Consider the following 14,037-nt stretch of genomic DNA (forward strand, 5'->3'; position numbering starts at 1 on the left):
CGAGAAAGGGAGAGAATGATAAAGTGAGGGAGAGAGAGAGATGGAAAGAGAAGAGGTCCATTAGGATTCTGTCCTTGTCTAGCGTCTCTCCTCTCTGTCTGTGGGTGATTAGCCAGTGATGGGGCTGTCTCAGGGTCCTCTCGCTCTCCCTCCCTTCAATACACACAGCCTAATGAAAGAGCCTCCAACACACACACACACACACACACACAAAATCAGTAGACACGTACACGCCCTGCTCTACTCCCTTTGTCACACTACAACACTCCCATCCATTTTAGATTATAAAAGAGAGAGAGAAGAGAGAGAAGAGATGAAGAGCTCTATGTGCCTCTCTTGGCTAACTTATTGCTCTTCTGAGAGACAGAGTCTTCCTATCGAACATCCTCTGATCACGATCTGAGGCGCCATTAACAATCAATGAATAATTCCACTGTCATACTGCAAAAAAAATGTATAAATGTTTTGCACCATATATCTACTGGAATAGTTTTCCTGGATCTGGAGAAAGACAGTATTGTACTGTACAGTGGCCCTGTATGTAATGTGTGTGTTTTGGGGGATTTTACTATCCTGAACGACTGACTAGAAGTCCTTACAAGGATAGTACAGTGTGTGTGTAGCTCAGACTCTGTTCTTGTGCCCTGTCTGCTGGGTTAGAGGTCGACAGCTAATTATAAGATCATTATCATAAGAAGCATACCATCTCCTCTGTCTCGCTCTCTCGCCTGTTCCGCTCCACCCTCCTCCTAACTCTGGGGGAATTTCCCCAGTATAACTGTGGATGGCTGAGAGATTTAACTCTCGTCACAAACAGAGCAGTATGTCTCATATACAGTAGACTAGCCCAGACACAAAGGGAGTTTCACTGTAGGATACACAGAGGGAACACTGAGGAATAGAAATTACATTTCGTCTCTGACTTCAAGGTCACAGGAAGCCCAATGAGATGACGTACTACTATCACATCAGCATGAAACACTCCATTATCGTCAGGGTGTGTGTACTTCCTGCTTCCTGACCCTGTGTGATCTCTGACCCTTGTAACAGTCCAGCTTTGTATTTCCTGTATGCCAGTCAACACATGCAGTCCATAGGGGATTGGTAAGCCCTCCTTAGTGCTCTAATGAGCTTAGTGAGAGATACTGATCAGCCCTCGGAGAGTGTGTATGACGAGTCACAACCTTACACACACACAAACAATCTCGCCACTCCCATTGCCCCCTACTCACCAGTGGGCTGTATACGTAGCTGGGTCTTGTCGGCCTGCTTGCGGGTCATAGCAAACCAGCTGCGATCGGGGTCCTGGATCCACTCTGCAGCCTGGCAGTAGAGCAGGCCCTGGTCAGCAGGCTGCAGCCGGTGGATGGTCAGCCTGTAGGACGTAGCGCTGGTCTTATCCAGTCTCAGGTCTCCTGAGGTCATCCTCTGTTTGTACGGCCCGCCGGCGCGGAGGACAAAGTCCCGGGACAGGGTGAGGATCTCCAGGGGTGGGGCGACAGCGTCTTCCGGGGAGCGCAGGTACCAACCCACAGACAGGTGTGTGTGCTGCTCCGTCGTCCGGGAAACCTCACAGCTGAGCTGGAGCGTGTCTCCCTCCACCTGGGAGAGGGTCTGTGGCGGCGCGGTGACGGTGAGGGAGTCAGGGATGACTGCAGGAGGAGAGGAGAGAAAGAAGAAGAGAGAAAATAGGAGTGTCACATCATTGGTTCAGTGTCTGCTTAGCACATGGATCAAAGTTGTGGCTTTCATTCCCATATATACTAAATTTACACATGTAAACTTTAAGTGGCTTTAGATGAAAGCATTTGCTATAGGACGTTGTTATTATATTTCTGTTACATCAGTCCTATGAGTTGACACCTTCTCCTGCGTATGACATAACCCTCTCAGACATACAGTACCTCTCCCCCCCTCACCCCCATAGACCTCACACACAAGCTGTTCACTCCCTTACCATCGGGCAGACGGTATCGGCACATGAGGTCTGATACCAACAGGCTCAGAGACAGTTTCTATCTACAAGCTATCAGACTGCTGAACACTTGAACTGGACTGACCACCTGCTCGGACTCTTCACACTTTAGCTCACACACACACACACACACACACACACACACACACACACACACACACACACACACACACACACACACACACACACACACACACACACACACACACACACACACCTCTTATTATTATTGCTAAATATTGCACAATAAAAAATAAAAAAAACACTTGCCCCCCCGATTCCCCCCTTCCCCAAAACACGTGTAAATATTTACATTTACATTTTAAATATTGCACTCTAAATTGTGCCGTTCTGTATTATAATTATGCTATAAATGTCAAAGACTCTAGCCATCCTAGTCATGGACTGTTCTCTCTGCTACCGCACGGCAAGCAGTACCGGAGCGCCAAGGTCCAAGAGGCTTCTAAACAGCTTTTAACCCCAAGCCATAAGACTCCTGAACAGCTAATCAAAGGGCTACCCAGACTCCTCTTTTACGCTGCTGCTACTCTGTCTATGCATAGTCACTTTAACTCTACCTACATGTACATATTACCTCAGTTACATCAACTAACCGGTTCCCCCGCACATTAACAATGTACTGGTACCAGCTGTAAATAGCCTCGCTATTGTTATTTTACTGCTGCTGTTTAATTATTTGTTACTTTTATTTTAAATGTTTAACTTATCAATTTTTTACTTAACACCGATTTTTTTTAAACTGCATTGTTGGTTAAGGGCTTGTAAGTAAGCATTTCACTGTAAGGTCTACATCTGTTGTATTCGGCGCATGTGACATAAAATATTTGATTTATTCTATCCTACTGGGCTATTTCCTTTATGTTCATATTCTTATCTTTTATATTTCTTATTGTTGTTGCATTGTTGGATGGTGTATACAATGTGTATCCTGTACATACGACTAATAAAACTTGAAACTTGTAACTCCACACACACACACACACACACACACACACACACACACACACACACACACACACACACACACACACACACACACACACACACACACACACACACACACACACACACACACACACACACACAGAGAGAGAGAGTGTTCAACAAGCCAGGGCACGTTCTCCTGACTGACAGCTCTAACCCTGTGAAGCCTCAGACGGAGGTCTACCAGATCACACACTCTAAATATACAGACAATGTATTTGGAATGAGAACACATTTCAGCATTAGCTAGCATCTATAACTGACAACAGAGAGAGTCAAACTCGGCCGGTTAAGAACAGAGAGAAAGAGAGGGAAAGAAGAAGAGAGCGACATGACAGGTTTGAGAGGGAGGAGCGGATAAAACACTATACAACTCCAGAAATAAACCCTGGTTACTCTGTCTGGAAACAGGGATCGGCAGGCGGCAGGAGTATTATGGGATGGAAGACTAAATGTCCCAGCAGCAGTCAGAGGGTGTGTGAGTGAAGATACATCCTGTCTAAATGTCTGTCAGTTGGACTCATATCCTGTTTGAGTCCTATTATCTCAGTAGGAAATGGCTCATTTAACCGGTCAGGGGCTTGATGTGATTAACATCTAATGATTGACACACACACACACTCTGCCCTAGTATGTATAAAGACAGTGTGTAGCACACAATGTGCAGCAGCAGTCATCCTTTTAGCTGACCTGGACAAATGAATGGGAAATGGAAAAATGCAGGGACTGAGAGTAGGCTTTCCAGTAATACAGTGCGGTATTGTCAAGCCCTGGTTAAGATGCTTGGCTCTTCAAGGGCTTTGTCAAGATATATGATATTGGAGTGCACTGTGCAGCAGGCACATGGTATTGCAAAGCAATTGAAACACATAAGCATTTTTATTGTGGAGATGGGCATGGGCTGGTTTCAAGCCTGGTGGTATCCATCTATCCTGAAGCTTTCCTGGTATGAATGAGCACATATGCTAACAGCTTGTCTGTCTTGTTGTCTGTGTCTGGAGCTGGGATGATGAACCTAAAAGTATTAACACCAACCATACCAATCACTTATCACAGGCATTTTGCTTACAGTGCATTCAGAAAGAATTCAGACCCCTTGACTTTTTTCCACATTTTGTTACATTACAACCTTATTCTAAAATTGATAAAATCGTTTTTTCCCCCTTATCAATTTACAAACTATACCGCATAATGACAAAGAAAAAACTGTTTAGAAATGTTTGATAATGTAAAAAAGGACCATAAGTATTCAGACCATTTACTCAGTACTTTATTGAAGCCCATTTGGTAGTGATTACAACCTCAAGTATTTTGGCGTATGACGCTACAAGCTTGGCACACCTGAAATTGGGGTGTTTCTTCTCTGCAGATTTTCTCAAGCTCTGTCAGGTTGGATGGGGAGAGTCGCTGTACAGCTATTTTCAGATGTTCGATCGGGTTCAAGTCCGGGCTCTGGCTGGGCCACTCAAGAACATTCAGAGACTTGTCCAGTAGCCACTCCTGCGTTGTCTTTGCTGTTTGAACCATTGCCCCAGCCTGAGGTCCTGAACACTCTGGAGCAGGTTTTCATTAAGGATCTCTGTACTTTGCTCCATTCATCTTTCCCTCAGTCTTGACTAGACTCCCAGTCCAGGCTGCTGAAAAATATGCCCACAGCATGATGCTAACCACCATGCTTCACCGTAGGTATGGTGCCAGGTTTCCTCCAGACGTGACGCTTGGCATTCAGCCAAAATAGTTCAATTTGGTTTCATCAGAACAGAGAATCTTGTTTCTCATGGTCTCAGAGTCCTTTAGGTGCCCTTTGGCAAACTCCAAGCGTGTTGTTACAGTTGAAGTCGGAAGTTTACATACACTTAAGTTGGAGTCATTAAAACTCTTTTTTCAACCACTCCACAAATTTCTTGTTAACAAACTATAGTTTTGGCAAGTTCTTAAGGACATCTACTTTGTACATGACACAAGTAATGTTTCCAACAATTGTTCACAGACAGATTATTTCACTTATAATTCACTGTATCAATTCCAGTGGGTCAGAAGTTTACATACACTAAGTCGACTGTGCTTTAAACAACTTGGAAAATTCTAGAAAATGATGTCATGGCTTTAGAAGCTTCTGTTAGGCTTATTGACATCATCTGAGTCAATTGGAGCTGTACCTGTGGATGTATTTCAAGACCTACCTTCAAACTCAGTGCCTCTTTGCTTGACATCATGGGAAAAATCAAAAGAAATCAGCCAAGACCTCCGAAAAAAAATTGCAGACCTCCACAAGTCTGGTTCATCCTTGGGAGCAATTTCCAAACACCTGAAGGTACCACGTTCATCTGTACAAACAATAGTATGCAAGTATAAACACCATGGGACCATGCACCCATCATACCGCTCAGGAAGGAGACACGTTCTGTCTCCTAGAGATGAACGTACTTTGGTGCAACAAGTGCAAATCAATCCCAGAACAACAGTAAAATACCTTGTGAAGATGCTGGAAGAAACAGGTACAAAAGTATCTGTATCCACAGTAAAACAAGCCCTATATCGACATAACCTGAAAGGCCGTTCAACATGGAAGAAGACACCACTCCAAAGCCACCATAAAAAAGCCAGATTTCGGTTTGTAACTGCACATGGGGACAAAGATCGTACTTTTTGGGGAAATGTCCTCTGGTCTGATGAAACAAAAATAGAACTGTTTGGCCATAATGACCATCGTTATGTTTGGAGGAGAAAGGGGGAGGCTTGCAAGCCGAAGAACACCATCCCAACCGTGAAGCACGGGGGTGGCAGCATCATGTTGTGGGGGTGCTTTGCTGCAGGAGGGACTGGTGCACTTCACAAAATAGATGGTATCATGAGGATGGAAAATTATGTGGATATATTGAAGCAATATCTCAAGACAGGATGTTAAAGCTTGGTCACAAATGGGTCTTCCAAATGGACAATGACCCCAAGCATACTCCCAAAGTTGTGGCAAAATGGCTTAAGGACAACAAAGTCAAGGTATTGGAATGGCCATCACAAAGCTCTGACCTCAATCATATATAACATTTGTGGGATCTGTAAAAGCATGTGCGAGCAAGGAGATCTACAAACCTGACTCAGTTACACCAGCTCTGTCAGGAGGAATGGGCCAAAATTCACCCAACTTATTGTGGGAAGCTTGTGGAAGGCTACCCGAAACGTTTGACCTAAGTTAATCAATTTAAAGGCAATGCTACCAAACACTAATTGAGTGTATGTAAACTTCTGACCCACTGGGAATGGGATGAAAGAAATAAAAGCGGAAATAAATTATTCTCTCTACTATTATTCTGACATTTCACATTCTTAAAATAAAGTGGTGATCCTAACTGACCTAAGCCCTTCTCCCTCGATTGCTCAGTTTGGCCGGGCGGCCAGCTCTAGGAAGAGTCTTGGTGGTTCCAAAAGTCTTCCATTTAAGAATGATGGAGGCCACTGTTCTTGGGTACCCTCAATGCTGCACACATTTTTTTGGTACCCCAGATCTGTACCTCGACACAATCCTGTCTGAGTTATACAGACAATTCCTTCGACATCATGGCTTGTTTTTCCTGACATGCACTGTCAACTGGGGGACCTTATCTAGACAGATGTGTGCCTTTCCAAATCATATCCAATCAATTGAATTTACCACAGGTGGACTCCAATCAAGTTGTAGAAAAATCTCAAGGATGATCAATGGAAACAGGAAGCACCAGAGCTCAATTTCCAGTATCATAGCGAAGGGTCTGAATACTTTTGTAAATAAGGTATTTTTTATTTTTAATAAAACGTGCGAAAATGTCCAAAAACCTGTTTTCCCTTTGTCATTATGGGATATTGTGTGTAGATGGGTTAAATATATATCGATCTTAGAATAAAGCTGTAAATGTGGAAAAAGTCAAGGCATCTGAATACTTTCCGAATGCTCTGTATATCGTTCATTACAATATGTAGCCTACACTACAGAAATGCGAGTGATTGTTAATGGGACAATTGATGGCCATCAAAACAGTAGTAGTAGTTTAAAGGATAATACAATTGTAAAAACTGTGGTGCACATTAATGTTATAAACGTATCATTCCATTTTTCATTATCCATTTTTCATTACACACACACACACAGAGCTGGACGATATGGACAAAAATCCATATTGTGATAAATCGCCAGTCCAGCTCTCTGTGTGTGTGTGTGTGTGTGTGTGTGTGTGTGTGTGTGTGTGTGTGTGTGTGTGCCCGCACACTTGAACAGGGAACAGATTGAGAGATGGAGCAGGAATGAGAGAGGCACCACGACAGAGCGATCAGAGAGATAGAATAAGAGGGGAGGATCTGGTTACTGCAGTTTATCACCGGGGAGAATAACATGAAAGGAGAGGGATGAAAACGACAGGGAATAATTACGTTTGTCCTTCATTCCCATTGAAATAGAGCTCATGTACGCTCCGGAAATGGAACATTTAGCATGTCAGTATACAGATTTGGGTTGTATTGAGCTGAAATGACTTTGAATTCACTTTAATAGGTTGGAGTTGATCTGAGTTGACGAGGGTTGAATGACTTACAGGCAATCCCTGTCACTAAGGGTAAAGTCGCTTGAAGCATCTACATGGTTTTCTCCGTGTCAACACCAAATATCTGTTACTTAGCGACGAGTACAACTGTACTATCAATCGATTGCCAACAAGTACCACGTTAACCATGGTAGCACTCCTAGCCAATGTGTTCTGCCTTGGATCCATATGGATGGAGAATAAATGTGTTTGTGTCTTATAAAATTCTCTGTTGGCACTGGAGTAAGCCAACGGGCACATGGTGCTGCTCCTTGATAGGGTAGCTTGAATGTTCCATGAGAGGGCTGAAGGAGAGAGGCTCTGTATGGAAGTCTCCTGATGCTGCCTGTGACACATAGGGCATTTCAGATGTCTGAAGGCTACTTAGGGAGAGAATGTTCGGCGGCGTGACAGAGGCCTTATTTGGTGTGTGAAAAGCAGAGAGCAGCTCTCACACAGAGACCACACTATACCACCCGGATCAACAGGAGAGAGATTTACAACATGATAGAGAGGGAGAAAGAAAGAGAAAGAAGGAGAGGGAGAGCCTACTCATTCCACAACAACCCTCCTACGCTACAGCCTCCTGTTGCCATAACAACCCACCTACTTTACACTACTAAGGTTCCCCCTAAAACAGCCCGGAGTTGCCATAACAACATCTCCACTTCCATACATCTTTCCACTGATCCCCCACGCCTGCCTGGTGCCCCTCCCCCCAAAGACTCTGGATAACTGCAAAATGAAAACATGCTGCTCTTCTCTACATCCCTGGGTAGACAGGTCCACAAAACAGCTGGGTTGGCCTGACACCAAAAAAAAACACATACCCCACTTACTGTACTGTCCCCCAAGGCCAATCAAATCCTGTCAAGAATGCATTCAACCAATCAGGCATGACCCATTGGGGTCGTGGGGTCAGAGCCCAGTTGATAAACACACTGATGTGATCTACTTGAGATTCTCCCAATCGCCCCTTGACCTCAATCTGAGCAGGATTAAGGATGAGACGAAGCAAACATCCAAGCCCGCGCACACTGCAGGAGTATGGACTTGGCCTAAATCTGGGAGAGACTTCCAGGACAGGCACCTGGCCAGCCCATACTGCTGCTGCTGCTACTTGGACTTGTTTTCTCTTAAGTAAGAGACAGTACTATGAAAACAGGCTACAAACATCTACAATCACAACTTGGTCACATCCTGTGGTTGGCATGATTGCTGCCATAACAGTACGTTTGTTGCCACCTAGCTAGCTACTTCCAGACATAAATGAGAGAACACCTCCCTCTGACCATTTTACTCACCCTAGCAGAGCTGGTTAGGCTGTTTACACGTTATCTAGAGTGTTGGTGACTAACTGTGCTGATGGCAACAATTTAATGACATTTTATTGCCAACATATACTGACACCGGTCATATTCAACGGGTGTTACGCGTTCGTAAATGCATCTTTATTCTGCGCTGTCGCACACTCAGACAAAAGTGTTCTGAAATCAGGAGTATTTACGAACGCACCCTTAAAAAAAAAGAACACTACCAAAATCTGTCTGTTTTTTGCATGGGATCAATCCACCAATGTCGGCCTTCTGCATCTGCGGTAGAAGGTGGCAGAGCTACAGCGGTGTTTGCCAGACTAGGAGACATCCAGAAAATCGATCTTCTCACAAAAACTTCTGTAGCGTACAAACGGTACCGAAAGATGAGACTCTCATGAACACAATGGTGTTCTTTATTTTGCTCTCCACCCACAAGACAAAAAAACTACTAATGGAAGTACAGTGCATTCGGAAAGTATTCAGACCCCTTCGCTTTTTTCCACATTTTGTTACGTTACTGCCTTATTCTAAAATGGATTAAATAAATAAAAAATCCTCAATCTACACACAATATCCCATAATGACAAAGGGAAAACAGGTTTTTAGAATTCTTTGCAAATGTATTAAAAATAAAAACACAAATAGTTTATTTACATATGTATTCAGACCCTTTGCTATGAGACTTGAAATTGAGCTCAGGCGCATCCTGTTTCCATTGATCATCCTTGAGATTTTTCTACAACTTGATTGGAGTCCATCTGTGGTAAATTCAATTGTTTGGACATGATTTGGAAATGCACACCTATCTATATAAGGTCCCACAGTTGATAGTACATGTCAGCGCAAAAACCAAGCCATGAGGTCGAAGGAATTGTCCGTTGAGCTCCGAGACAAGGACTGTGTCCAGGCACAGATCTGGAAAAGGGTACCAAAAAATGTCTGCAGCATTAAAGGTGCCCAAGAACACAGAGGCCAACACCATTCTTTCATTGAACAAGTTTGGAACCACAAAGTCTCTTCCTAGAGCTTGCCGCCCAGCCAAACTCAGCAAACTCAGCAAAATCCAAATAACTACACAGGTCTTAATTGTAAAGGGTTTAAACACAGTTTCCCATGCTTGATCAATGAACCATAAACAATTAATGAACATGTACCTGTGGAATGGTTAAGACACTAACAGCTTACTGACGGTAGGCAATTAAGGTCACAGTTATGAAAACTTAGGACACTAAAGAGGCCTTTCTACTGACTGAAAAACACCAAAAGAAAGATGCTCATGGTCCCTGCTCATCTGCGTGAACGTGCCTTAGGCATGCTGTAAGGAGGCATGAGGACTGCAGATGTGGCCAGGGCAATAAATTGCAATGTCCGTACTGTGAGACACCTAAGACAGAGCTACAGGGAGACAGGACGGACAGCTGATCGTCCTCACAGTGGCAGACCACAGGTAACAACACCTGCACAGGATCGGTACATCTGAACTTCACACCTGCGGGACAGGTACAGGATGGCAACAACTTCCCAAGTTACACCAGGAATGCACAATCCCTCCATCAGTGCTCAAACTGTCCGCAATAGGCTGAGAGAGGCTGGACTGAGGGCTTGTAGGCCTGTTGTAAGGCAGGTCCTCACCAGACATCACCGGCACAAACCCACCGACGCTGGACCAGACAGGACTGGCAAAAAGTGCTCTTCATTGCCGAGCCGTGGTTTTGTCTCACCAGGGGTGACGGTCGGATTCGCGTTTATCGTCGAAGGAATGAGTGTTACACCGAGGTCTGTACTCTGAATCGGGATCGATTTGGAGGTGGAGGGACCATCATGTTCTGGGGCGGTGTGTCACAGCATCATCGGACTGAGCTTGTTGTCATTGCAGGCAATCTTAAAGCTTTGTGTTACAGGGAAGACATCTTCCTCCCTCATGTGGTACCCTTCCTGCAGGCTCATCCTGACATGACCCTCCAGCATGACAATGCCACCAGCCATACTGCTCGTTCTGTGCGTGATTTCCTGCAAGACAGGAATGTCAGTGTTCTGCCATGGCCAGCGAAGAGCCCGGATCTCAATCCCATTGAGCACGTCTGGGACCTGTTGGATCAGCGGGTGAGGGCTAGGGCCATTCCCCCCAGAAATGTCCGGGAACTTGCAGGTGCCTCGGTGGAAGAGTCGGGTAACATCTCACAGCAAGAACTGGCAAATATGGTGCAGTCCATGAGGAGATGCGCTGCAGTACTTAATGCAGCTGGTGGCCACACCAGATACTGACTGTTACTTTTGATTTTGACCCCCCTTGTTCAGGGACAAATTATTCAATTTCTGTTAGTCACATGTCTGTGGAACTTGTTCAGTTTCTGTCTCAATTGTTGAATCTTGCAATGTTCATACAAATATTTGCACATGTTAAGTTTGCTGAAAATAAACGCAGTTGACAATGAGAGGAAGTTTCTTTTTTTTGCTGAGTTTAGTTGAGCAGCGTAGGGAAATTGAGTGTTCTGTTGGGCTAAAATCAGTCATGTCGATAACTATTTTATCCCTCCTCTTAGTCCTAAATGAAGTCCATTCAATTGATTGAAGATGTCACTAAAAAACAAACATCTGATATGAAGTCCTCATCAAGCATTGTCGCTAGATAATGCTTGCTATTGTCGCTAAACTCACATGGGCTGCTCTCTTGACAGCACTATTACCCATGCTTAGCCACTGATCATGATGTAAAAGTAGATCACGATGCTCAGCAGTCTACAAAACAAGCGATGTTGATCGGATAAAGTCCATGGTGTTTTTTAACTCACCGCTGAGTTAAGTGCAAAGCATGCTCTGATGTATCAGGCAGTGTAGTGATCTCATCTGCGGTGAAAGAGCCGCTGGCAGACAGACCCTGTACCTCTGTTAGCAGCTTTGATTGGCTGTAATTGGTATGATGGGTGGTATTGACTGACAGCATTTAAATGGTCAAAAAAACAGATTCTCCCATTGTAGAATATTTGATCGAAGGCTCCTTTTCGCACGAAATGCAGTATTTTTTGCAGATTTTCTTTGTCAATGATGTTCAGAATTGATCAAAGGGCTACTCTAAAGTTTACAAACGGGCCAGATCTGACCGCTAGCTGCCAGTTGAATAGCCCTGCCTTAGACCTTAGTTACTATATAACAGAGGAAGGGTCTCTCCCTCTCATTGTCGCTAGTCCCTCTGGCCGGCATTTCATGTAGAGTCCCAAAACATCAGAAGGATGGCATGGCCAGATGAACGAGGGAGGAAAAGAGACAGAGAAAGAGTGGTAAAGACGATAACTTGAGCAGTTTGATCTGCAATGTTAACTTCAAAACCCTATCCTGACTGACATCTAACCTTTATGTAACCATTAATAAATTACACTGAACAAATTATCCTCTTTGAACAAGGCCATCGGAGTAGATTAAAATAATGTGTGTGCGTACTTTTGTGTGTTCCTGTGGACTGTGACGGGTCAATCCTCGTTATCAGATTTCTCTGCAGCGCTGAGTCACTTGGAAGTGCCCACTGACACACAACTACTAGTAATAATCCAAGCATTGAGTTACCCTCAATAGAAATAAAGGTGTGGAGCGGCAAACAGTATGGCTGACACGACCCATGTGACTCAGCACAGGGAGAGCTGTGACGGTGACCACACTGATCTGGAAAGGAGGCCATTTGTTAATGCAATATTCACTCAGAAATTGTGTGACGGGTTTGATTGGTTGAGACCTCTCGTTGTTTGGATTTGAAAATCCAACTGGAGCGGCGCTCGGAGGGCTGTGTGGCTCGGAGGGCTGTGTGGCTCGGAGGGCTGTGTGGCTCGGAGGGCTGTGTGGCTCGGAGGGCTGTGTGGCTCGGAGGGCTGTGTGGCTCGGAGGGCTGTGTGGCTCGGAGGGCTGTGTGGCTCGGAGGGCTGTGTGGCTCGGAGGGCTGTGTGGTTGTGCATGTGGGTGTTTGAGTGAGAAAGAAACCGAGCAGTGCCAACCAGTAAAAGCATAGCCCCCTTCATCATCAACAGAGGACTTTGAGAGTTAAAGTGTTAGTCAGACTAGTGAAAACAGACATTATAGAACATAATAACACTATAAGAGAAGAGAAAGCAGAGAATGGTGAGGACGAGGTAGGATAATTAGCAGTAATTGCTCTGTGAGAAACAGAGATTGCTGCTCAGAGGAAAATGGAGAAGGTGGGCGTGTGTGTGTGTGTGTGTGTGTGTGTGTGTGTGTGTGTGTACAGGAGATGCATACGAATCCAGTGATGACTAGAGGAATGGGCATATGTGTACTATTTATTTCCCTCCGTCTTCCTCTCTCTAAGGCTTAGAGCTAGTAGTGAGTCAGAGGGATGAATACATTCTCAGGATTAGCAAGAGGGAGGAGTAGGATGAGGATGATGATGATCAGAGAGAGGATGAAGAGGATGATTGAGGAAGAGGATCATGAGTGTTCTGCTAGGCCCGATGCTCTGACATACACATTTTGAGCCTCACTTTAGATGTTGAGTGAACATATTCTGAGTGGGGAGGAGAGGAGGGGAGAGGAGGAGAGAGGAGAACAGAGAAAGAAGGCAGCCACAGTGTTGGATCTAGGGCCACAGCAGGGGGCACATTCATAATACAACACATACAGACAATGAGCCATACTGCCTATTAAACATTGTCTGTGTGTGTATACACTCTCACGAACATATCCCAAGCCATCTCTCAGTCTCCCACACAGCGCTATAAAAACCACACCGTGTCCAATCACCTAAAATGAACAGAGGAGACAGATGAAGGGAGGGAGGGCGGTAAAGAGGTAGTGGGAGAAGGGATGACAAGACACTCAAGTGTGTCTGCAGAAATAGTTCTGAGCTGTTCAACATCAGACATCTGGCGGCCAGCTAATGGAGTAACCACATACAGGTGGTGTGTCACTGTGACCGCAGCCCACATGAAGGCTCTACTGTTAAACAAGGGCCGCTGAATCATCCTCTCCTCTCGCTGTCCTTTTTCACACTCCTACTCTTCCATTCTTTGCCTTTTTTACTCCGAATTCTTCACGCTCTCCACACTCTTTCATGCACCCTTTCTCTCACACCCTTTCTCTCTGATGCTTCTCTTTCTTTAGCTAAGCTGTTTGTCAGCACCCAATTATCACATTCTGCTTTTCTCACTCTCCTTCTCTCTATCCTCTTGTCAAGCACACAACA

General features: G+C 44.7%; 1 protein-coding gene across 3 annotated transcripts in view; it reads right to left on the reverse strand.

Annotated features, from left to right (window-relative positions):
- LOC106582101 (immunoglobulin superfamily member 3) overlaps window positions 1-14,037 on the reverse strand; it is an 89,634-nt gene that overhangs the window by 42,692 nt on the left and 32,905 nt on the right. For all 3 annotated transcript variants that reach the window (XM_014164845.2, XM_014164846.2, XM_045704655.1), the window contains exon 3: window positions 1,233-1,652. In XM_014164845.2, coding sequence (XP_014020320.1) covers window positions 1,233-1,652 — 420 coding nt within the window. The remainder of the gene's footprint in view (window positions 1-1,232; window positions 1,653-14,037) is intronic.

The sequence above is a fragment of the Salmo salar genome, chromosome ssa21, assembly GCF_905237065.1.
Source record: "Salmo salar chromosome ssa21, Ssal_v3.1, whole genome shotgun sequence".
In the NCBI taxonomy this organism is placed as follows: Eukaryota; Metazoa; Chordata; class Actinopteri; order Salmoniformes; family Salmonidae; genus Salmo; species Salmo salar.